The sequence below is a fragment of the Cryphonectria parasitica genome (genome assembly GCF_011745365.1).
Source record: "Cryphonectria parasitica EP155 unplaced genomic scaffold M406scaffold_3, whole genome shotgun sequence".
Classification (NCBI taxonomy): domain Eukaryota; kingdom Fungi; phylum Ascomycota; class Sordariomycetes; order Diaporthales; family Cryphonectriaceae; genus Cryphonectria; species Cryphonectria parasitica.
Genome location: NW_024468911.1, coordinates 2569809 through 2592494, shown reverse-complemented (window position 1 = coordinate 2592494; position 22686 = coordinate 2569809). Strand labels below are relative to the sequence as shown.

The 22686-nt window shown below is 54.0% G+C and overlaps 9 protein-coding genes across 9 annotated transcripts; 4 read left to right on the top strand and 5 right to left on the bottom strand.

Annotated features, from left to right (window-relative positions):
• Positions 1 to 42: 42 nt before the first annotated feature.
• M406DRAFT_288429 (Molybdopterin binding protein) lies at positions 43 to 1582 on the bottom strand (the record flags this gene model as incomplete). The annotated part of the gene is made up of 7 exons (XM_040918792.1): positions 43 to 528; positions 605 to 897; positions 969 to 986; positions 1058 to 1152; positions 1310 to 1352; positions 1415 to 1421; positions 1489 to 1582. 7 exons carry the CDS (start codon positions 1580 to 1582, stop codon positions 203 to 205), a joined length of 876 nt encoding a protein of 291 aa, XP_040778362.1. The 3' UTR covers positions 43 to 202.
• Positions 1583 to 2744: 1162 nt separating this feature from the next.
• On the bottom strand, positions 2745 to 4146 carry M406DRAFT_288425 (P-loop containing nucleoside triphosphate hydrolase protein; the record flags this gene model as incomplete). The annotated part of the gene is made up of 2 exons (XM_040918791.1): positions 2745 to 3809; positions 3873 to 4146. The coding sequence occupies 2 exons, from the start codon at positions 4144 to 4146 to the stop codon at positions 3055 to 3057; spliced, it is 1029 nt and encodes a 342-aa protein (XP_040778361.1). The 3' UTR covers positions 2745 to 3054.
• Positions 4147 to 4971: 825 nt separating this feature from the next.
• Positions 4972 to 6459, top strand: M406DRAFT_69546 (uncharacterized protein; the record flags this gene model as incomplete). Its single annotated transcript, XM_040925278.1, has 1 exon — positions 4972 to 6459. The coding sequence occupies one exon, from the start codon at positions 4972 to 4974 to the stop codon at positions 6457 to 6459; it is 1488 nt and encodes a 495-aa protein (XP_040778360.1).
• Positions 6460 to 6850: 391 nt separating this feature from the next.
• Positions 6851 to 7866, bottom strand: M406DRAFT_251968 (P-loop containing nucleoside triphosphate hydrolase protein; the record flags this gene model as incomplete). The annotated part of the gene is made up of 2 exons (XM_040916801.1): positions 6851 to 7689; positions 7794 to 7866. 2 exons carry the CDS (start codon positions 7864 to 7866, stop codon positions 6851 to 6853), a joined length of 912 nt encoding a protein of 303 aa, XP_040778359.1.
• An 804-nt stretch (positions 7867 to 8670) lies between these two features.
• On the top strand, positions 8671 to 12424 carry M406DRAFT_79835 (uncharacterized protein; the record flags this gene model as incomplete). Its single annotated transcript, XM_040925993.1, has 9 exons — positions 8671 to 8829; positions 8937 to 9273; positions 9350 to 9827; positions 9895 to 10303; positions 10407 to 10835; positions 10993 to 11147; positions 11233 to 11688; positions 11791 to 11895; positions 12037 to 12424. 9 exons carry the CDS (start codon positions 8671 to 8673, stop codon positions 12221 to 12223), a joined length of 2715 nt encoding a protein of 904 aa, XP_040778358.1. The 3' UTR covers positions 12224 to 12424.
• Positions 12402 to 14848, bottom strand: M406DRAFT_345427 (uncharacterized protein; the record flags this gene model as incomplete). Its single annotated transcript, XM_040922080.1, has 2 exons — positions 12402 to 14750; positions 14832 to 14848. 2 exons carry the CDS (start codon positions 14846 to 14848, stop codon positions 12830 to 12832), a joined length of 1938 nt encoding a protein of 645 aa, XP_040778357.1. The 3' UTR covers positions 12402 to 12829.
• A 520-nt stretch (positions 14849 to 15368) lies between these two features.
• M406DRAFT_55220 (uncharacterized protein) lies at positions 15369 to 16123 on the bottom strand. Its single transcript, XM_040924551.1, has 2 exons — positions 16042 to 16123; positions 15369 to 15988 (listed from the first exon to the last, which is right to left on the bottom strand). The coding sequence occupies exon 2, from the start codon at positions 15884 to 15886 to the stop codon at positions 15713 to 15715; it is 174 nt and encodes a 57-aa protein (XP_040778356.1). The 5' UTR covers positions 15887 to 15988; positions 16042 to 16123; the 3' UTR covers positions 15369 to 15712.
• A 1991-nt stretch (positions 16124 to 18114) lies between these two features.
• Positions 18115 to 19773, top strand: M406DRAFT_274896 (uncharacterized protein; the record flags this gene model as incomplete). Its single annotated transcript, XM_040918239.1, has 1 exon — positions 18115 to 19773. The coding sequence occupies one exon, from the start codon at positions 18115 to 18117 to the stop codon at positions 19441 to 19443; it is 1329 nt and encodes a 442-aa protein (XP_040778355.1). The 3' UTR covers positions 19444 to 19773.
• A 284-nt stretch (positions 19774 to 20057) lies between these two features.
• Positions 20058 to 21681, top strand: M406DRAFT_355560 (uncharacterized protein). The gene is made up of 3 exons (XM_040923203.1): positions 20058 to 20592; positions 20736 to 20821; positions 21168 to 21681. Exons 1-3 carry the CDS (start codon positions 20480 to 20482, stop codon positions 21245 to 21247), a joined length of 279 nt encoding a protein of 92 aa, XP_040778354.1. The 5' UTR covers positions 20058 to 20479; the 3' UTR covers positions 21248 to 21681.
• The last annotated feature ends 1005 nt before the right edge of the window (positions 21682 to 22686 follow it).

The following is a 22686-nucleotide window of genomic DNA, read 5'->3' as shown; positions in this document are numbered from 1 at the left end:
AGAAATGAGCAGAGTATCGAGGTATGCATTTTCAAGAGATTTGATAGCAAAAGAAAACAGAAAGTTTTCGGCGACTATAATCTGGGGATCGTGCTATATTCAGAATTACCGTCCCTTTCACCTTCTCGCCAATATCCTAAAATTCGGACTCTTCCAGGTCAATCCAACGTCTACTTCTAGTATGCAACAGTGACAAGGTACCTTATGCGGCATCTGGAAGATCGTCATCCTCTCCCTCGATTTTGACTACGCGACCCTTGACGTTCTGCGCGACATCGGGGGCAATGCTATCCAAGAAAGCCTGGTCTTTCCCGACCAAGGTGACGGTGTTCCTCGTCTTGCCCCACCGAGGGTAGCTGCCCACCTTCACACCCTGTGGCTCAACCTTGTGGGCTAGTTCGGTGAGGTACGCTGCCACGGCACTCTCACCCATGGGCGTCGAGATGAGGACGCGGCACGCACCCTTGCCTTCGGGGTCAACCAGCCGTGGCATAATATGCGCCTTCAGGCCGTTCAAGAGACCCTCGACTGTGTTGGTAGCGATTAGGAAAATGAGCGTCCTCAGCAAGGAATCCGAAGCAGGATGGACATAACAAGGACTTACAAAGGCGGGGTACGCCAGGGAGGATGTGCACATTCCCGTTCACAACAGCCACCGGCACCCAGAGATCCTCTCGCGGGAAGAGGAACTGCTTCTCTAGCGGGATGGAGTCGTCTGTCGGCAGTTCGACCATCCTGAGCCTGGCCGTCTTTGTTGGTGACTCCTCGTCCCAGTTGAAGGTCTCTTCGCCCGGGCGGGGTTTGGAGAGCTTCCTCATCCGTTGGTAGGCCTCATCGTAGAGTTTGATCTCAAGACCGAATGCCTTTGCTATGGATTGGTACGTGATATCATCGTGTCTACCCCGGAAGTCAGCCCAAAGACAGCAGAGCCATCGCCGGAGAGGTTTTTTAGGTGGTTATGTACTTACGTCGGACCAATGCCACCACTATTTGCCAAAGCACACCAGTGTATATCAGCAAGACCGTCGCCCAAGGACAATGTGGCTCTCGGCCTCACCTAGTAACGACAAAGTCATATCGATCGCTCATCCGCCGGACAGCCTCTATGATTTCGGACTCATCATCCTCGATGACCTCCACCCTCTTGAGTTGCTGCTCAAAAGGATCAGCTAATGGTTCTGTACGCTGGCACTTCCATATTCCAATCAAGGTTCTAGGATTGGCAGTTCCGGTGCAGAAATAATGCTGTGGCGCTTTTTCGCAAGCAAGAGTGTAAGGGTTTCTCAAGCCTTATTGAGATGCAACTTACAATTCCCAGAGAAAAGCAGAACTTGGCCATATAGTTTGAATTACTCTTCGCGGTGGAGTTTTCACAGTTAGACCATCAGTTTGTTCCCTTGCACAATAATACCACTCACATCCTTTGTCTATTTGATGCAAGTCAGTATTCAATTCTGGATAGCTAAGCCCTCGTAATCAAATGAAGACTTGCCTTTCCTCCAAGAACCTCATCCCCTATCACCAGACATGCTGCCGTGTGGATCGTCCTGGAAAAGTTCTGCTCTGCTGTCGAAGGCGCCATGGCTCCTGCCAGCAGACGTGATCCGGCCGACGACGAGGACGGTGCAACGTGAGAGTGTACAGAAGCCGGCTTCGACAGATGGCGTGCGATCTGGGATAAGCGGGAGAACATGAAGAGTCCGCTAGTCAGAGCTGATTATTCTGCCGGCAAGAGAGTCTGGAGTCCGATGAGAAACCTCTGGCTACCTATGAATCAATGCGTGGCACAATTGCTCGACTTCTTGTCAGTGCAGACGTGGGATGGTTTTCTCGAGCTGAGGTGAGGTCATCGAAAGTCCGGGCCCGCTCCGCCGTCACGGCACCGCTGTCGACGCTTGAGGCAGAGGGGCTTCAGGGGTTCTCTTGGGGCGCGGGGCCTAGCGGGGCTGGCAACTGCAGTGATGTGGCACCCTGGCCCTGGTGTTGGCCGGAATCGACAGCTTCCAACTGAGGCGTGGTACATCTGCGCTCCTCGCGTCACAGCACATCCGATTTGCGACTCCTTATCCCTTGAAACAGATACAACCTGCATGTAATCGCTGCAGGCATTATACCGAGAATCAGTCGTCGCATAGCCAAGATGGTACGAACGAAGTCTTCAAACTACGAGTCCCCGGCCGCCGTTGTCCCAGAGCCATCCATCCCTCGATCAGGCAGTTCAGTAGAGCTCAGCTGACTTGTGACAACACCTAGAGTTCCGAAGCGAGGCTGTACACCTTCTCCCAGGAGACCAAGGACCACCTGCGCAAGTTCCGCCTCGGGACCTCGAGGGCCAACGATCCGCAAGCCGTTATATGTATGCATGCCGTTCCTATCGCACCCAGTTAACCCCCACGCGTACCCAACCCGCCGGCCGCATCGACCTGGCACAATAGGTAGACAGGCAGTCAGGCAAGCGAGGCTGACCACGTTCGGATTCCCTACCAGACATGATCGATAAGGCGACCAAGGAGATCAGGCAGGACGAGGACAAGACCGTCTACAAGAGCCTCGAGGAGATCGGTGATGACCTGCCAGACCACTCGCCCAGATTCGTGCTTCTGAGCTACCCCATGACCTTAGTAAGAGAGCGTACTATAGCGCTGCAGTACCAAGCGTCATCGTGTCATCCCAGGCTAATGGTATATTCGTCTGTAGGACTCCGGCCGAGTATCGGTGCCCTACGTCCTGCTCTTTTACCTTCCGGTCACATGCAACAGTGAGCTTCGAATGTTGTATGCAGGTGCCAAGGAGCTCTTCCGGAATACGGCGGAGGTGAACAAGGTCATTGACATCGCGTCAGCTGATGACTTGGAAGAGATCCCGGAGAAGCTTGGCGCCTCCTGAGAAGAGGTGTTGTCATGGCGCACGCACATTCACTGAAGCTGATTTGCGCTCTGACGAGGGTGCAATGGAAGATCTCCCTTGTTTTCCTTTTCAGGTTTCTGCGGAGGCACATCTGTACGGCGCATGGATTGCTCATGGGTATCTCGCTCTATTTTGATTGGCTCGCATCTACTCCTCAGGTAAAGAATCCTGAAAATCCAGCCCTATCTGGGCTCCAACACTCCTGGCCACCCTCTTGAGAGCCTTGCATGCCGGGCTGTCAGGGAAAGAGTCGAAAAAGCTCTCGCCATAGTCGCAAGCCATTCCAATCCGAGGATCTAACGGCACACCTCCCAGGAACGGGATGCCAATCTCTTTCGCTAATGCCTCGCCTCCTCCCGTGGTGGCCTCGAAGACCTGGCTCTGATGTTTGCAACTCGGGCAGACGAAGCCACTCATGTTATCGACAAGCCCGAGAATCTTGATACCGGCTTTGCGACAGAAATCAATTTCCTTTTGTACGTCCAGCAATGACACCTCGTTCGGCGTAGTCACCACAACGGCTCCGTCAATGCCGCTTTCCTTCAGGAATGAATTTACACTCAGGTGCTCGTCGCTCGTCCCCGGCGGTGTATCGACAAGTAGCAGGTCGAGGTCACCCCAATCGACATCCTTCAAGAATTGCTTGATCAAGCCGTTCTTCTTGGGGCCTCTCCATATTATCGCGTCGTCTTTGTTGGGCAGCATGAATTGTATACTCATCACGCCGAGATTATCCATGACCCACACCGGTGACCAGCCTGAATTGCTAACATGTATTGTCTCGGTCTCAGCACCCATCATCTTGGGGATGGACGGGCCGCATATGTCCGTGTCCATGATTCCGATCGTGCTGTCGGGGTTGAGGGCGAATGCGTGGGCTAGCATGCTCGTAAATGTGGACTCTAAGCGCAAGAGTTAGCAGTAATTCCCACGGGCAGCACAGGCATAGAATTCCTAAGACATACTGCCAACACCCCCTTTGCCACTCAATACCAGCACGCGGTGTTTGACTCCTGCTAAGCGCTGGGAGATTAACGGTATATCAGGGTCAGGACCCTTGGGTGCCGATGCGCATATCTGCTGGTTTGGACAGCCGGCACATGAGTCTGCCGTCCCTGCTTTCTCAGACTCTGGGCCAGGGCAATGTTCTGGTTCGGGCGCCACCAGTTGCGGCTTCGCCTTGAGAGGGTTGCTGATGACGTCTTGTATGGACTCGGGCTCTTCTAATGAGGGTGCCATGGTGTGAGTACGGCGAGGGAAGGTCAGCTGTGGGGGATAGAAAGTCTGGTCGAGTTCCGCAGACGAAGAAATCGGGCGGTGGTGATGTCTGGCAGCGTGGGTTCACATTGATCGGATAGAAAGTTGATTGCTAATGCGCTGCAGAACCGGGTGCTTGGGAAAATGTAGCGTATCCGAGTTCGGCCCCGCCCCAGAGTAACAAAGGATCCTCTTAAGTACTTAGATACCTCTGGCACCCTAGCGGTACCTAGGCGGTGCTGGCCCCACTCTATGTACAGAGTGGAAGGCGGTTGACCCTTGCGCGTGCCTTGCGTCGTCAGGGGTCTGAGTGGTAGTATTCTCTGGACGAAGGCACGACGCGCCGCGTCGAGCTCGTACATGCATTTTTGTTACTGAAAGCCGACTGAGTAGCCCAGAATCCAAGCCTGCAAGACTCTGGACACGGTCACCTGGTCCTTGTTCCTCTACTTAACACATCCGACCGATGCGCTGAATTTCTGTGTTTCATTGTATGTGTGTGTCTCCTTTGTGGGAGGATCTTTGGCTCAGCCAAGCCTTCTCTTCTGAGGCTCTTCACTCCCAGTCCAGTCACCGGGTATCGAGGATCCGTCTCGGTCATATTTCACGATGATGGTGCCCACCGCAAAGAAGAAGTTGCAGAACTTCATTTCCCAGCATGAGAGCACGCCGGAGATCAGTACTCATGGACCAGGCAGCCCACCTCTCCCAGTCATTACCGCCGCCGCTGGTGCTGTCTCTGCACCTCCGCCTTTTGGTCCGAAGCCTGACAAAGGAGTCTTGGAGTCAATGAAGATACCTCTAAACATGTCTAAGCACGCAAGATCAGAAAATGGCGGCGTGGGCACCCCACAATTCAGGGACTCGGCCTCTCGACCCCAAGATGAGTATTTTGGAACACGTCCTGGCTGGGAGTCCGCACCTCCGACGTCGTCGGAAGCTGAAGTTGAGCGCGATGAGAATGCCGGCGGGCTACGGGAGCTCTGGGAGGAGCAATCGAATGTTCACTCCTTGTTTTCGGAGAGCCTACCCACGCGGCCAGTCTCGGTTCAGGATGATGGAGACAACGACGATACCAGGTCGGACATTCTCGTTGATCGGCCACCTCCGAGAAGACGGCGGCGATCACACCACAGAGCCTCAGAAAGCGCACCGTTCATTGGGCGATACAAGGATGGAAAGACGGACCCCGGAAGTATTCCTTACTTTACAGTCAAGAATGGATTACTCGGTGTTGGTAAACTGGACTCGAAAGGCTTGAGTACGAGCATGATCACCCACCCACCCAGAAACACCATGCCAGATACTCCTCATTTCCGACAAGACCCTTTTGCTACAACATCGGAGGAGACGAGTTCACAGCCGGAGCGGGGCGGTGACTTCTTACACTCCAGCTTCCCCTACCGCGGAAGTGAGGCGGCTAAGGGCCTTACTCACGTCGAGCGCGCAGTTTATCACATGGATGCTGCCAAGAAGCTGTCGCCGGAGAAGTACGACGGCATGACGGATGCTATCCATCCACAAATCTTTGCGAAGCCGGACAGGATTCATAGCATCAGCGACCAACGTCCAACGGTGGGACACCGCCCGAATATCTTGCAGAGCATTGAGGACGGTCCTGCGTCGGACTCAGATGCTGATGAGAGTGACGGCCCTCTCCAAGAGAACGAGTTCGGACAGCACCGGCCTACGACCAAGAAACTCAAGCAGAAGGTTGTGCCAAACGATGCAACGGTTGTCTTTAACCCTCAGAAACCTATGGTTCCACCAAAGCCTTCGAAGACAGTCGTTATGCAAGATGAGGTCTTGCAAGCCAGCCCGATGTCTCGCTTCATCGGCCAGCACTCTTCAAAAAAGAAGCGCCACCGCGACATCGACTATGACGATGCGGTTCTCGAGAAGATGAGCTTCGCGGATCTTCAGAATGAACCCTTCGACCACGATCCCACCAAGCAGGCTGTTCAGTCGCCCGCCAAACCTCCAGCAGATAACCTTGACGAAATGCTCCAGTTCTACAGAGACAAAAGTGAGGGCGCGCAGACCCAATTTTTCACTCAGATGTCGGTCCGAGACTGGGAGGACAGCGGCGATTGGTTTCTGGAGCAGTTTGGGGACATTATGAAAAGAATGAAGCAGGCGCGTCAGGACAAGCGCAAGATGGTAGAGCATTTTGAGACGGAGATTTCGAATCGCGAGGAGGCTGTGCGGTGCAAGAAGGAGAGCATCGACCGCAAGCTCTCGAAGCTCAGACATGACGGCAAGGCGATGATGGAAGGCAAAGAGCTGAATGACTAGGTGTGGACAATTCCAAATGGCCGGTAGGACCTGTGCAGCCTTATCCATTGGAATTGGGAGTGTGTCTAGAGAATCTGGTAAGAGGAGGTCTTGTGGGAGGAAGACGAGGCATCTGCAAAAGGATATCTGCTTCGATGGCGGTACCAGCAGATGCCGACGAGCGAGTGCGGCCGGGTTGATGCATGACTTTTTGTTGATTCAGACGATATACCCAAGGCGTTGCTGCGACACACAATAATTGGCACAGTTCACGAGGATTTGTACGGGAAGGGATGAATAGGAGCGATGGCGTCCAGATCAAGATGTTTCACAGATTCCAGATCTGCTTTGACTTGTACGATACAAAAGAGAAAAAACATGCTCGAGGCATTCCAGATCTGTGCCGAGATTATCAAATGACAATTTTGTCGATGACCATTCTGTCCTTGCCAACGATAAGGCGCAGCTGATGACCCTTCCGGTTGAGGAAAATCCCATCCCTCACCCCGTCTGAGAAGAGTTCGTATGCCGGATAGTAAGCGTCCACAAACTTGACGACCTGCTCGTCAGTCATGCCTGTGCCCCTCTCCATCCTCATCTGCTGCTCCTGCTGCAGCCTCCAGTCATAGACGAATTCGGTATCCTCGGCGTCGATGTGAATAAATGCATCAAAAAGATCTGTGATTATATCATAACCTCTCAGTTGGTCATTCACGAAGCACAAATCCTCCAGCTTATGAAGCGCCAATGTCCGACTTGGTGCCATCCACTTGGCCTCGATAGCCTCGTGGGAGATGCTCCTGAAGCCCACACACCAGCCCTCCAACAGGACAACCTGCACCTTTGGCTGCCCCTCTTGGTTCACAGCCGTCCATCGAGACTCCGGGAGCCGGTCACCCAGCCCATCGAAAGCCCCCTTATCGTACGAGGGGATCAAGGTGGGCTGGCCTGTGCAGAGCGACCGGAAGACATCCCGCAGCAGTGCGACATCATGCGTCCCCGGCTCGCCGCGCACCTGCACCAGCGCGTTGTCTGGGTGGGCGGTGGCGAGGGCGAGCTGATCGTTGTGCCGTAGGTAGAAGTCATCGATGCTGATGACCAGCGTCTGCAGGTGCTCACGCTCCTGCAGGGTCTCGGCGAGGGCGCGAACGAGGGTGGTCTTGCCGACGCCCTGGACGCCGTTCAGACCGATGATGAAGGGCCTTTTAGCGCCTTCGCTGGAGGCCTGGTGTGCCTTGAGGCGCTCGAGGACTGATGGACGCACGTTGTTAGAGGGTTTTACTGCGGTGGCAGTGTTTGTGTTGAGGAATAGGATTTCAGAGAAGGGGGATGGGCAAGGAGTGGGCTGGATTTACTGAAGGGAATGCATTTGGGTGACTTGTCGTCTACCATACGAGACTGCAAGGGGGCGTCAGGGGTGCTGGTCATTCTGAACAATGGGCCGAGTAGTGTTTGTGCACCTCAATACTTGAGCTGAATGGTTCTCTTGCTGGTGGCTCAATTGTAATAAAGATTCAGGTACGGCCAAAGGAAACCCCGGTACCGTAATTCATGATGACTTCATGGCCAGCAGCCCAGCGCCCTTGCATACTAACCCGCTTTTGTGGGGGACATTCCTGTAGTAGTGGAAAAGTACCTATGTACCCTTGAGTTCATTCGCTGTTTCCCAACCAAGACAACCTCATCCCATTTGAACACAATCAACCTCTTTTGTTTCTTTTTAGGATCGATGAGATGTTCGACCATACACCAGGTTCTATGTTGGCAGGATGGATTGACATTGATGGGTACATAGTTACTGTTCCACCTGGACGGAACATTGTGGCACATGACTTCACCCCCTAAGCCTGCCGCCACCGCTGTGAGGCATGTGAAAGTGAGTATTCCCAGAAGCTGCCCAGAAGAGTTAGCTGCTTAACGGGGAGTTAGTTTCCCCACAGGCCCCTCGGTAAATCTGGTCTGGGGATCGGGCCTGGTGTGCAGGGGACTTTGAGCCGAGGCTCGAGTGACAGTTTGCCGATCGCACTGACATCGTAGCTATGATTGAATTCCGGGCTCTTTCTCTCTCGACTTCCTCTGTCTCTCTTCTCTCATAAAGGATCAGAGTATCCTCTCTCACCGTGTTTGTCTAGCCAGTCCACACTTCTTGTCTGCTGATACTTGTTCCTGCTATACTACACTCTTTGACTTGATTTTGAGTGTCTGTCTTATTGAGGCATCTTCTTTCTAGCCATGGCAGGTCAGCTCAGGTTCGATGGCCAGGTTGTCGTCGTCACTGGTGCTGGTGGTGGTCTTGGAAAAGCCTACGCCACTTTCTTTGGATCAAGGGGAGCTAGCGTTGTGGTCAACGACTTGGGAGGATCGTTCAAGGGCGAAGGCAACTCCACAAAGGTTAGTAACTCATTCTTCGCTAGAATCTGTCTATGGCGGCGACAACGGAAGCAGCGGTCTCGCTTGACGGATCTCAGGGTCACTGACAAGTTTTCTCCACCGGATAGGCCGCCGACGTCGTAGTTGACGAGATCAAGAAGGCTGGCGGCAAGGCTGTTGCCAACTACAATTCCGTCGAAGATGGCGACAAGATTATCGAGACCGCCATCCAGGCATTTGGCCGAATCGATATCCTGATCAACAACGCCGGCATCCTGCGTGATGTCAGCTTCAAGAACATCAAGGACGAGGACTGGGACCTGATCTTCAAGGTACATGTCAGAGGTGCCTACAAGTGTGCCAGGGCAGCATGGCCACACTTCAGGAAACAGAAGTACGGTCGTGTTATCAACACCGCATCAGCTGCGGGTCTGTTCGGTAACTTCGGCCAAACGAACTATTCTGGTGAGTCCCCTCTGGAGCCTGCACACAGCATTCTCAGGCCATTTGGTCCGTCCTCTTCCGTTCTGACAGCGTACAGCCGCCAAACTCGCCCAGGTGGGCTTCACCGAGACCTTGGCCAAGGAGGGCATCAAATACAACATCCTCTGCAACGTGATCGCGCCCATCGCGGCGAGCCGCATGACCGAGACTGTTATGCCCCCAGATATCCTCGAGCTCATGAAGCCCGAGTGGGTCGTTCCTCTGGTGGCCGTGCTGGTCCACAAGGACAACACGACCGAGACTGGTGGTATCTTCGAGGTCGGTGGCGGCCACATCGCCAAGCTGAGGTGGGAGCGGTCCAGCGGTCAGCTGCTCAAGTGTGACGACAGCTATACCCCCGGCGCCATCCTGAAGAACTGGGACCAGATCATCGACTTCTCCAAGCCACAGCATCCGACTGGTCCTAATGATTTCGTCTCGCTCCTGGAGGAATCCCAGAAGCTGGGCCCCAACCCACCAGGCGAGAAGCTCGACTTCTCTGGCCGCGTTGCTCTTGTCACCGGCGGAGGCGCTGGGTAAGTGAGAAATTCTGAGGGAGATCCACTTGCTTGAAACCGATTCTAACTGAGAATTACACCGTAGTATCGGTCGGGCCTATGCCTTGGCATTCGCCAAGTACGGTGCTGCTATTGTAGTCAATGATCTTGCCAACCCCGATGGTGTTGTCGACGAGATCAAAAAGCTGGGTGGCAAGGCTGTGGGCGTCAAGGCCTCGGCTGAGGATGGCGATACAGTTGTCAAGGCCGCCATTGACGCCTTTGGCCGGATCGACATTGTCATCAACAATGCAGGTATCCTGAGGGACAAGTCATTCCACAACATGGATGACAACCTGTGGGACCCCGTCATGAATGTCCACGCCCGCGGCACATACAAGGTGACCAAGGCCGCCTGGCCATACATGCTCAAGCAGAAATATGGCCGCATCATCAACACTACTTCCACATCTGGTATATATGGCAATTTTGGTCAGGCAAACTACTCAGCGGCCGTAAGTTCTCCACTCCCCCAAACCAAACTCCAAAGAAAAAACATTGTGTCGTCGTAGGAACATAGAAGAAAAAAGAAGAAGAAAGCTAACGGAGTGATCTCAGAAATGTGCTATCCTCGGATTGTCGCGTGCTCTCGCACTCGAGGGTGCCAAGTACAACATCTATGTCAACACCATCGCGCCCAATGCTGGTACTGCCATGACAAGGACGATTCTTCCCGAGGAGCTTGTTCAGGCATTCAAGCCCGACTACATCGCACCTGTGGTCGTCGCTCTCTGCAGCGACAAGGTGCCCAAGAACCCAACTGGTGGCCTGTACGAGGTCGGCAGCGGCTGGGTCGGCGCCACCAGGTGGGAGCGGACTGGAGGCCACGGCTTCCCAACCGATGTTCCGCTGGTACCCGAAGAGGTGCTCAAGAACTGGAAGGACATTGTCACCTTCGATGACCGCGCCGACCACCCTGATAAGACCCAGGCGAGTTTGGAGAAGATCATGGCGAACGCAGGAAACAAGCGGGGTGGGAGTGCCAAGGTATGAGTTCTGCGCCCCCTGACTTGTGTTATCCAAAAAAAAAAAAAAAGGCTTGCCTTTTATTCCCGCGTCGTTAGTCTTTAAGAAAATAGCAATAGTCCAGACAAAAATATAGCTTCGCCACACATTGGTCTAATACTCTTCATTCTCTCTCTAGAGCGATGCTCCTGCCGGTGGAAACCAATACCTAGACGCCATTCAAGACGCCCTGAAGAAAGAAGGAAATCCCACCGAGTTCAAGTATGGCGAGCGTGATGTAACGCTCTACAATCTCGGCGTGGGCGCGAAGAGGACGGATCTGCGCTACGTCTTGTAAGTCACCCAAAATGTCTTCAAGCATCTCTTCCAAATGAGATATCAGCCACACGTACACCATGAAACTAATACTCTGCTATAGCGAGGGAGATGAGGACTTCCAAGTGCTCCCCACCTTCGGCGTCATCCCACCCTTCGATGCGGAAACGCCTTTCAGCTACGACGACATAGTCCCTAACTTCAGCCCCATGATGCTGCTCCACGGCGAGCAGTACCTCGAGGTCCGAAAGTACCCCATACCAACCTCTGGCAGGCTCCTGTCCAAGGCCAAGCTCATCGAGGTCGTCGACAAGGGCAGCGCTGCTATTGTCAAGCACGGCGTGACAACCACCAACGCCGACACGGGCGAGGAGCTGTTCTACAACGAGATGACCGTCTTCCTCAGGGGCTGCGGTGGATTTGGCGGCCAGAAGAAGCCGGCTGACAGGGGCGCCAGCACGGCTGCGAACAAGCCGCCCGGCCGCGCCCCGGATGTCATCGTCGAGGAGAAGACGACAGAGGAGCAGGCCTGTGTCTATCGGCTGAGTGGAGATTACAAGTAAGGAACTGGTGACCCATCCGGGGTTGGCAAGCGAGGTTGAGAGTGAGAAACAGAAAAAAGGAGTGTATATGCTAACGACCTCTCTCCCTACCGCCATAGCCCCCTCCACGTTGACCCTGCCTTCGCCAAGATGGGCGGCTTCAAGGTACCTATCCTCCACGGCCTCTGCTTCTTCGGCATCGCGAGCAAGGCTGTGTACGAGAAGTAAGTTCTGTCCTCTCTTTCTCTCTCTTTCTCTCTCTTTCTCTCCCCTTCCTTCTCTTCCTGGGCGCGCGCCATCATATCATCGCCGTTTGACTCCTCCTCCCCCCCCCGTACTGACCAAAATCTCTCTCTGCTTTCAAGATTCGGCGCTTTCAAGAACGTCAAGGTGCGTTTCGCCGGCACCGTGCTGCCGGGCGAGACGCTTGTGACTGAAATGTGGAAGGAGGGCAACAAAGTCCTCTTCCAGACCAAGGTCAAGGAGACGGGTAAGCTGGCCATTGGTGGCGGTGCGGCCGAGCTGCTTGACGGCTCCAAGGGCAAGCTCTGAAGAGGGCACGGAGGGGGGATCGGGGAGCCGGAGTAGAAAAGATTGATCGATGTGTAGGATTGTTTCTCGTATTTTCTCCTCTTCTTTCTTTCCCGCATTGCTGTATCATATGTGCAGCATTCCGACCTTGTTGGACTTGGTTTTCTGCTGCAAGTCGTGTATATCTGTCTCATTTATTAAGGGATTGACTCTATTGCTTCGTTCCCGTATCGACGATTAAACTTTGTAAGGAGGAGCGTATTCGCCATCTTTCACGCGATGCTCACAATGTCTTGCTTCCTGGATCTCATGCTATATGTGCCTCTTAGCCCCATGCTGTAAGAACGCTGAACAAACCTGTGCAATAACCGAGAGGCCAAACCTATTCCCACCAGCCCGCCATCCGTTACGCCGAATATCCCACCGTTGTCTGTCGTGCCTCGACGTTCTGTGCTGTTTGTCCTTTGTGTAGTCACCATCTGAAGCTTATTACTTTAAAAACCCCACCAGGAATGGAGAAGACAAGAATAAAAAGAAGAAGGAAGAAAGACAGATAAATGAAGATAAACACAAGCAAGGATGCCCCCGAAGGTCGTGTTGGGTCCAATGTCCGTCAAACCCCAACTTTCAAGCAAAGAGATTCCCGACAATCATATCGCAAATCTCGGCAATGGTTGGAAGCCTCCCATGAACCAGAGCGGCCTCGAGTCCCTGGTCTTTCCCCTTGACAGCGACGCCTGTCTCGAGGAACGCCATCTCAGCCCCGCTCAAGTCGCGATTCTCCATCTTCTTCCACTTCCGCTCCACCTCCTCCTTTGCCTTCTGCAGTACGGCGTCGGTATCCTCCTTCTCCCAGAGGTTGCACTTGTTGCAGCTCGTACATGGTCGCCCGTCGCCCTGCGGCCTGAAGTGCTGGCAGAAGTGCTGGTAGCCCGCATCTTCCCCCTCCTGCCCGCCAATGTCTCGCCGACACACGTAACACATTTTGTACCCGCACTGGCAAGTCATTTTATTGCAGCCTGCGGTCTTCACAAAGGAGGCATTGCAGCGCGGACATACCCGCTTGACGGCCATGCTCATGGCCTGTTCGACCTGTGTGCGCAGCGCGACAAGGCTGGATTCGTGGCACACGTGAATATCCGTCCAGGCCTTTCCACAGCTGAGACACGATGCCCTCCCGCACGCTGGAGACTGGCATGTGAACCGTAGCCCGCGCTGGCGGCGCCGGTGCCTTGCGACGCTGGCGTAGAGTTCCGCCATCACCCGGTCGCCGAACGTCTGCTCTGAGCTAAAGAGCAGCGCAAGGAAGAGCGAGAGCAGTGTCACAGCCAGCAGAAAGGGCGTAAAGGCAAGGACGAGACAGACAAGGACGACGTTGTGCAGGTTCTCGATCTTGAGGCGCAGGCGGCCCTCGACGTAGATGTCATCCACCTCGGCGTAGTCGCAGAAGGGGCAGCGGATGACGGGGAGCCCTGACGCAGAGAGGTTATGGTCGGCAAGCCGCTGTTCGAGCTTCAGCATGATCGAGGCACCCTTCTTGACGCCAAGCATTGCGCGGTGCATCTGGTCCGAGGGGATCCAGCCGTCGCAAGGGTCTGCGCTGGTGGTTGTGGGCACTGCTGGACACCGGAGCGTACCAGTCTGCGGGATGATAGATTTTGCCCAGCCCTGTCCAAAGATGGCCTCGTTGATGGAGAGGTGCACGCATCTGACGCATATCATGTGTCCGTCGTTGCTGCAGGCAGTGAAGTCTTCGAAAGGGCTGTCGGTGAAGCAACAACAACATTCGTGGGTCTGATTTTCCGCCTCTGCCTCCTCCATATTCATGGCTGCGGCGCACTTCAGGTCCTCTTCCTCTAACTTCTCTCGGGCAGCCTTCTTCAACGGCACCACCAGCTCCTGAAACAGCTCGCGGTCGAGCTCTGCGTTGCCAGTGGACCTAAGAGAGGGCACAATCGACCCTTGGCCGGTAGATTTCCATACGACTAGTGGATGACCTTCTGCTTCGGCCGAAGTGACGGGTTTCCTCCGATACACCAAAGAGGACAACGTGAACCTCCATGACTTCTGTGATAGATCCACGAGGGTCCGTCTCGCTTCGAGGTACGAGTAGTTGCACTCGGCCAGGACAGCGTTGATTGTTGAGCGAGGCAGGCCCCTGAACTCGTGCCAGGCCAGGCCTTTCGTCGCTGCTATGTACTCGGGGCTTTTGAATGTCTCGGCAGGAGGCACGAGAGTGATCTTCTCGCCTGCCAAAGATGACGTAAGTGTAGACTTTGTAGGGCCAGCGGTGCTCCTCCAGCGCCCTTTGACCCATCCAATCCTGTTTTTGAGCAGAGCGTCTGCGACCACAGCGAGCCTAGACTCCTGGTCGAAGCTGGAGAGCATCTCTCGAAACACCTCGATCTGCACATCGGGAAAGACGGCGGTGAGAGCCTCGAGGCTGTTGTTGAGGTCACGAAGGTCTGGAGGCTCGGGAGAAGGCGGCTGGAGTTGCGAGTCATCGTAAAGATATTCGACAGCCTGGTCGGTGTCTGGGGAGGGCGAGCTCGTCGTCCGCTTCTTGCCGGGGTGCGGTCCTGGGCTGGGGTCCCTCTTAGATCCTCCTCTCTCCGCAGAGCCATGGAACAGGGCCGAGAAGATCATGTTGGGCAAGTGCGGTGGTGCTGCTGAGGCGCTGAGAAGATCGAGCGTCACCGCAGCGGGGGGTTCATGCTGTTGTTGGGGTGGTGGTTTGTCCGCCCATTTTAGTGGAGAACCGACTTGTTGCAACGTTGGATTCGTGGACCTGCCTTGTGGTGATGGGAAGAGAATCGAGCCGCGGACAAACGGAGGAGATCAAGTCCAGTCTGCCATCTGTGGCTGATTGCTCTTGGCCAGTTGGTTGGTTCTTTGGTTGTTGAGGGGAAGAGTTACGTGTAAGTACCTTCGCACTGGGACCCGAGGACCCCGGCTAGCCCGGTAGATGGAAAATACTACAGCATGATTAAATCTTTTAGTGACTACTAAGTGGGCAAATTCCATACGCTGTCACTGGCTGTTATCGATAACCAGTCCCGGTAACCCAAGATCGTTTGTCGGATCCACTAATAAATATTTGGTCGTTTCTGCAGGATTTGATTTACTGATGCAAAACCTAGTGGTATTTCGTATGTCCTGTGGATTACTCTCAAGTAGCAGTACGTAGCTACCTCATCTCCTAAGTCTCAGAAAATCTGAGGGAGTGAAAATTGTTGGAAGAGGGGATCATAGAAAATCCAGATTCAACCCCAGAGAACCGTCTGAGAAGGAACCTCCACCAGTATCGCCATCCATGGCAGCAGCAGGTACGATTTCAGGGATTATACAGCACCACGTGTGCGCACCTGCACCCTCAAGGAATACGTGCTTCATATAGCAGATTCGGGCTCACCCAATGGCTTTCCTTGTCACCAGTTCATTCTCTCTTTCCAACCATCACCAACCAGATCCAGCATCTGAATTTAGCACTCGACGTCAACGGGAATCGTGTCAGCACAAAGTTGTTGGCCATCTGGACTGGTCAGTATGACCATCATTGGAAGGCTTCGAGGTAAGGCTCGCAACCGTTCCACCATAGTCAATAAGGCTGGTTGCAGAACGGATACCATCCAAGATCACAGGTGCTCGAGGAATGTTGGGTGATGGCACCCTGACCTGAAGCATGGCCGCGGCTGCTGGCCATCTTCACCATGAAGGCCGTTTCTATTTGTTGGGCAGTGGACCGCTTGTGTATGATCCAGCCTCGACCGATCAAGCAATGGACAAGTCAGTAAACCCCATCTTCCTCCGGACCATCCGACTCAAATGCACCACAGAAGAAGCCTGCCAATCCTCTCTGTTGCAGAGGTCGCTTATCACTTTCGCTCGCCCGGATCCACCATTCCCAACTGTCGCGTGGCGTCGGTGGCTTTCTCGCGGTGTGATGTACATACCACATCTACCTCGTCCTTCCCATCCAGCGCTGTCCACACCCTGTAGCGCTCACCGTCTGAACATCAACCTGGGTCACACGATCGCTAAGTGCTGTGTATTGGCCCACCCGTACCTGACGCTTACCGCACTCGAGTCGGTGAGGTCGTGGCCGGACCCAGCCTTACTGAGAAGATCCTCGTGGTTGTGGGGTGCCGCGTGCAGAGGAGTGGACCCGAGCTTCTCGAACCCAGGTGAGAGTTTCGGGTTGCAACATGACCTTCCGGCCCTTCTAGCTAATGCTAGTATATAGCGATTGTACTATGTACCGAATACAGGAGGACTGGGTGACCCTGTCACGCTTCTGACTGTCAGGCCAATGGACAGAAACAGAGGAGGGGGGAGAACTCGTGCTCGCACAAATCGTATCTATCCCCCCTCCCCGGGGAGAAGAAAAGAAGGGAAAAGGAACAATCCACAGGCAGGGTTTCTGACTGATCTGTCAAGGCGAAAAGGCATCCATCAGGCTGGAAGGTTCTAAGGTTGTTGGGGAAGACGTCTGGCTTTTTTCTGTTGCAGCCCGACGGACCTCTTGCCGGCCAGGAACTTTTCCTGCATCCCAGAAGGTTCTGCAGTTCCCTGGACACTGCGGGTCCAGCTTCCGGGAGCCTGCCTGCTCGCTCCCAGCGCTCGGTCCGCTGGCTCTCTGACAAGGTATATTGGCGAGGCTGCTGACAGGTCACAGCCCTACCTACCGTATGTGTACATGCGCGAGGGTAGCAGAAGCGCTTTGCTGCCGCTGCTGCTGGGTGACGATGGCTGAACCGGTTCGCAGGAACATGCAGGAATCTGGTGGACCGAATTTCGGGGCCCAGCAGAGACATTGGTATCACCATGTGTGAGAAGTCATCGCGGCTCGTGCGGAAAAGGCGTCCACACCCCCTCCCTCCTCTCTCTTTGTGTACTGGATGGGAGAGTACCTTGCACCAGTCCATTCATTGGCAAAGAGGCCTAGTCACCACAACCACACTTCTCATGCAAGATCCCTGTCCCCGCCTTTTCAGGAGTGGCCCACGGTGACTACTCCGTCGCCAAGGGGTCCCTCATGTATCGCCGGCTTCTTTCCCCGTCCTCTCTTACAAGTGAAGAAGAAGAGAGTCACCCGATATTGCCTCTGCAGAGGGCAGGGCTCGTCGCAAAGGCCGTCATGCACAGCTGGCTGGGATGGCAACAGAAGAAACTTTTTTTCTTTATGATCCTGAGCCAAGAGGCTTACCACAACCAACCAGGTAAGCCAGCACATTGGTTAAGAGAGGACCTCTGGTGTGACCTTGATGGGGCTAGGGGCCGGTGGGCGGTCGGTTGTGTCTTAGCAGGCTCACCGCCCATCTTGTGCAGAAGTTTCGGTCAACTTTTCTACACGGCAGGGGGGAGGGGGGCGGGCAACTTTCTTTTTGTTTTTTTTTGGTTTTTTTCTCTCTCTCCTCTCTCCCTCTACCTATGATTCTCTTTTGGCGGTGCCTTCCCTAGCCCGGTTGAACTGCGCAACCATGCTCCCAGCTCGGGCCGGCGGTGCACTCGCAGAGTTACTGAGCTGTTCTTCGCGCCTGCTCTAGCGCTCGACGGCTTGAGGGTCCCCTGTGACCCTGGCTGGCAAGAGGTCGATGATCTGATCCCCATCCACGTCCCGTCCTTTATGTAGGTACACTCGCCCGCGCTGGTCAAGGTCTTTACATACACACACACACACACACACACACACACACACACACAAACACACCTACCTCTCACTCACTCCTTTTTATTTATTTAATTTTTCTTTCTCAGCACTCCTGCTCCGTCTTGTATCTATCAGGATCCTGCTTATCCTCTTAACACCCCCATATCTCGATCACACCACACCTTGCGTTGCGCCGCTGGTTCCAGGTTCCTGATCGTCCCATGCGAGCTGCAGCCCGGTCAGGCATGGTCCGTCCTCCATCATGGAGTCCCTTCCTGTAGAGCTGGTGCGGCTCGTGTATGGATACTGCGACTCGGAAAGCATCAAGGCACTGCGGCTTCAGTCCCGGGTTCTTGGGGCCATCGGACTGGAGTACCTGGTCAACGAGCATGTCAATGTTCTCAGCTGGAAGATGTCGAAGCTGCATGCCATCTCGAAACATGAGCAGCTCAAGAACAGTATCACATCCGTCACGCTCAACTTCACTGAGGTCGACGAGTACACGGCCAGGCATGCTTCTATCTTCCAACATTACCTCGAGGAGCCCGCGGAGCGGAACGACCGGCTTGCTCTCTCCTGGGCAAAGTACTACGAGGCCGACAAACGTCGAAAGGTGTCGACCACGTTCGACAGCCGGCCAGAGCTGGTTTTGGAGTCGTTCAGGAACCTCCCAAACTTCACAGACCTCGAGGTCACCTTCACCAAATGCCCGTTCAATATCGATGTGCTGCAGCAGGTTTTTAACGGGCTGCCGAGCTGCAGGAAAATGGACCGGGAGCAGGCGGCCAAGAACCTTGCCCTCATTGCCTCGGCGCTCAAAGAGACGAATTTGTCCTCGCTCACGATCGACCGTTTTCCCCTCGAGATCTTACGGCTGCCGGACGAGAGACGGCGCTGGTTCGACTGCGTCTCGACGTCCTTCTCGCGGCTGTCGTCCCTCCACCTCACGGTCGACCCGTCGGCCTTGAGGCTGCCGGCCCAGCGCTTCAAGGCTATCAAGGGCCTTGGCAGCATCCTCCGCTGTGCCACTAACATCACCAGCCTCAGCCTGACGTTCCACACCTACGGCATGCCCAAGCATAAGTTTATCATCTGGTTTGACACGCTGCTGGAGGGTTTCACCTTTGAGAAGCTCAGCGACCTCAAGCTGGAAGGCATCTCGTGCGATGAAGACGACCTACGTGATTTCATCCTCCGGCACGCATCCACACTCGAACGACTTCGACTCGGCGGACGTGGCCTCGCCAAAGCCTTCGAGGGCGGGCTGGGCGGCATCCATCTCTGTCGGGGGACCTTTAGGGGCCTCTTCGCCGGGCTGCGGAACAAGCTGCCCAAGCTGGAGCGTGTCCACCTCGAGGGCGACTTCGAGTGCGTTGGCGTCGAGAGGTCAGCGAACGAGGCCTACAGCTTTCACCGGATCACCGACGACAACTGGGAGGCTATGGAGGACGAATGGCGCCTGCGACGTGCCGCTGCATCGTCGGGCAGGACGACACGGGACTGTCTCGACTTCGAGCGGTACCTTTTACAGGGAGGAAAATATCCGGGGTCGGCTACGGGCTCGCCTGCTGTTGTTGCGCCGGCGCAGTGATGAATGCTTTGGAATGATAACATGCTTTGGGAAACGAAAACGAAAAACACAAAAGAGAAAGAAGAAGCATCCTCGGACCCCCTGTTTTATAGAATGGTTTCCTACACTTCTACATTAGACCTCAGCTCGGGCTACCTAACGACTCAACCTCCTTCGGTGTACAGGAGTATGTTTACGCGGTCGTCATTGCATTGCTTCTTTTCTTTCTTCTGTTTCTTCCGTCCTTTCTTCTTCTTCTTCTTATGCTTTCTTTTTCGGTTGTTATATAGAGATGCATGCCATCATGGCGCCCAAACCCAGTATGTATTTTGAATGAATGATGATGAGAACAACAATATCTATATTGGCTCCGTGCTTGTGCTCCGTCTTTGCCTATGCGCCAGTGGCCCCAAAGTATCTCGGACAGCACGATCACACAACCGCCAAATCACAGAAGCAACCCACTACAGGACCCACGCGCACGGCTGAGCGGAAGAAGTGATTCATGCTGCTACTATTTTGAACTGACAAGTCTCCGTGTGTCGGCCGGCCAAATCGACCTCTTTGGGACAGGGGATGCGATTCTTCTCATGGGCAACCACTCGCGAGGCTTCCTTAAACCATACACACTCACTGACACTTTGTTCATACCCCCCCCCCCCCACATTGCTCGTCATTTTTTGTGGGCAGCGCTGATATAATGAAAAGTCGATATTGCAAAAGACTTGCATATACGGGCTTCGTGTCTTGTTCTTGTTCTTAGTTTATTGTCTTTATTATTCTTATTTGCCACAGCATGAATGAAAACTTGCTTTTCAGTGTGCCGGAAAGCAGGAAATTGTGATCGGGGGGCAGGGGCACTTGAGCGGAAGAGACGTCATCGCAGATTAGCACGCCCGTCCCTCCCCCACGAACCCGCGTATATATGGCGATTGGAAGAGGACATCGAAAAGAAAATCATATCGGAAAACTCTTCTTCAACCATATTTGGACACTTATAATTACCCTGTTGCTCAACGACTTGTATCCCTTACACTACCAAAAATAAAGCTTCAAGATGGAGACCACCTACCAATACCTCGTCGCTCTTCTCACTGTCGCCGTTCTCATGGCTGCATCTGTGTATGCCTACAATGAGGGTTACATGGATCCTCTGATTGAGAAATTTGGGTATGTTCTTTCGTTCTCTGTCATTTAATTCGCCCACCAGCCTGGGTTGCTGCAGAAATGCGCGCGAGGACGAGGCCAGGCCAGGGAGGAAAGTGGTGATGTGTGAACCAGTCTGCTAACCGCGGCGAAACCATTATATACAGCGTCTACTTCATGAAGGCCGAGGCTGAGGCCGAGGCTAAGAAGATGGAAGCTGAAGGCTTGAAGAGAGGAGAGGACTTTCTCGACTGTGAGTAACTTGGCATCTTTCTCGACACTTTTGCTTCTGGTCTTGTCCTATTGCTGGAGACTGTGATGAGTGCGTGAAATCCGCACCGAATTCAGCACAGCGACGCCCCCCTCCCCCCTCTTTACCCTGCCCTTGCCCATCTTCCTTCTTCTCATGGAGCAAAAGCAAAAGCAAAAGAAAAGAAGAGAAGGGGAGAAAAGCCAAAATCGAACAAGGTTCGCAAAAGCTCCAGCCGGTCTAGAATGATTGGAGGAGGGGGGGTGGGACTCGAATTTCCTGAAACTACTTTCGCACACTCCGAAGTACAGCATCATTGGTGTGCATTGACGCTGACATGAGTGAGCAGCCGAGTTGAAGGGCAACCAGCAGGCCGACGAGATCGTGGCTGGCGTTGGCTCCTTCGGCAAGTTGAAGAAGAACCTTTAAGAACCTTTCTTTTCCATGCAAAGAGGGCAGGGGGAGGCACAGACACGGCACGGCAGCCATCCCAAATTGTTCGGCAGAAGAACGGGTCGATGCACGGCTGGCAATCTTGCGGGAAGGAGGAAGGGAAGAGATGGGGGGGGGGGTGTGTGATTGTGTGGCAGTCATGCTGAACGAATCGCTTCAGCCGGCGGCGTTTTTTAGGCTTGAAAAAGGGACGTCGGCGGCTGAAACACGGATCTTGCAGGTTGCAGGTGGCAGATGCGTGTGTGTGTTTATTTTTCGTGCCGTGTTGGTCGGCGGCGCAATTCGGTTCTGCACGAGCGGGACATTTCCCGAAGGGAGGCCCCGGGGGGAGGGGGGGTGTGTGTGCTGTAATCAGCTAGACCTTGGCTTGTTTAGCTAGGAGGACATGAAATGAAATGAATGATCATGATATATGTACGCAACAAGAAAGAGAGGGGCAGAGAGAAAGAGAAGAGAGAGAGAGAGAGAGAGAGAGAGAGAGAGAGAGAGAGAGAGAGAGAGAGCGCCAGCCTGCGATAGGAAACAGTTTGCGAGAGCGTAGTGCCCTGGTGGGATGGTGTGAGATGCATGGCTGAAGACCATGACACACAGCGTGCATTCACACACTCTCTCTCACTCACACACATACACACGCACGTGCACACCACATAGTTTGTAGTTTGCTAGCCCCGCCAGCTCTTCTCTCCTCTGTTCTTCACCCTCTCTCGGTTCAAGCCTCTCTGTGCAGGCGGTCTATTTTTAGGGTGTCATTCAAGTATGTTGGCATTTATTAATACGCGGGGCGCGTGCAATCAAATGAGATTGGACCCTGTTGTCCCGCTTTGCATATGCAGATCCGTTTTTTGGGGGACTTGTCGTGCTTGTCTCGCGTTCGGAGCCTGTTCCGGGAAAATTCGACCTTCGTGAATGGTTGCTCCCCCCTTTCCCCCTCCTCTCTCCCTCCCTTCAACCTCTGTCTCAAAGAGGATAAAAAATTAGAAAGAAAAAGAAAAAAAGGCCAAGAAACGAATGAATAAAGTCGAATCATGCCAGTGTGCCATAAAAAGTATTGTGGAACATACTTACATTGTAGGGAGTGGTCAATTTCAAACTTTCCTGTGAGGGCGTCAGAAATGTCCGAGGACTTATGCGGCTGTCGACAGGAAAGGAAGAAGAGAACAGTTTGATATCCGCGTTGAGGAGACAAAACGTGAAACACATGTACCTTTCTTGTTTTCACGCCGGATCCCTGAAGCTTGGGGGAAAACCCGAGAGCTTCTTCGTCGGGACAAGCCTCTTCCTCAGCTGGTGTCGACGGGCAATTGAATGGATGGGACGACGACAAGGCGGGGGTTGGGGGCTAGCTCGTGAGGGCGCCCATGGTGACGGGTCATTAGATTGTGCCTGAGGCGTTCTGCCGGTTTGAGATACATTAA

Coding starts and splice junctions, on each gene's coding strand:
- M406DRAFT_355560 (XM_040923203.1), top strand. CDS start 20,480: ATGGAGACCACCTACCAATACCTCGTCGCTCTTCTCACTGTCGCCGTT. Junction 20,593..20,735: donor CCTCTGATTGAGAAATTTGG/GTATGTTCTTTC, acceptor CATTATATACAG/CGTCTACTTCATGAAGGCCG. Junction 20,822..21,167: donor AGGAGAGGACTTTCTCGACT/GTGAGTAACTTG, acceptor ATGAGTGAGCAG/CCGAGTTGAAGGGCAACCAG.
- M406DRAFT_55220 (XM_040924551.1), bottom strand. CDS start 15,886: ATGCTTCAGGTCAGGGTGCCATCACCCAACATTCCTCGAGCACCTGTG.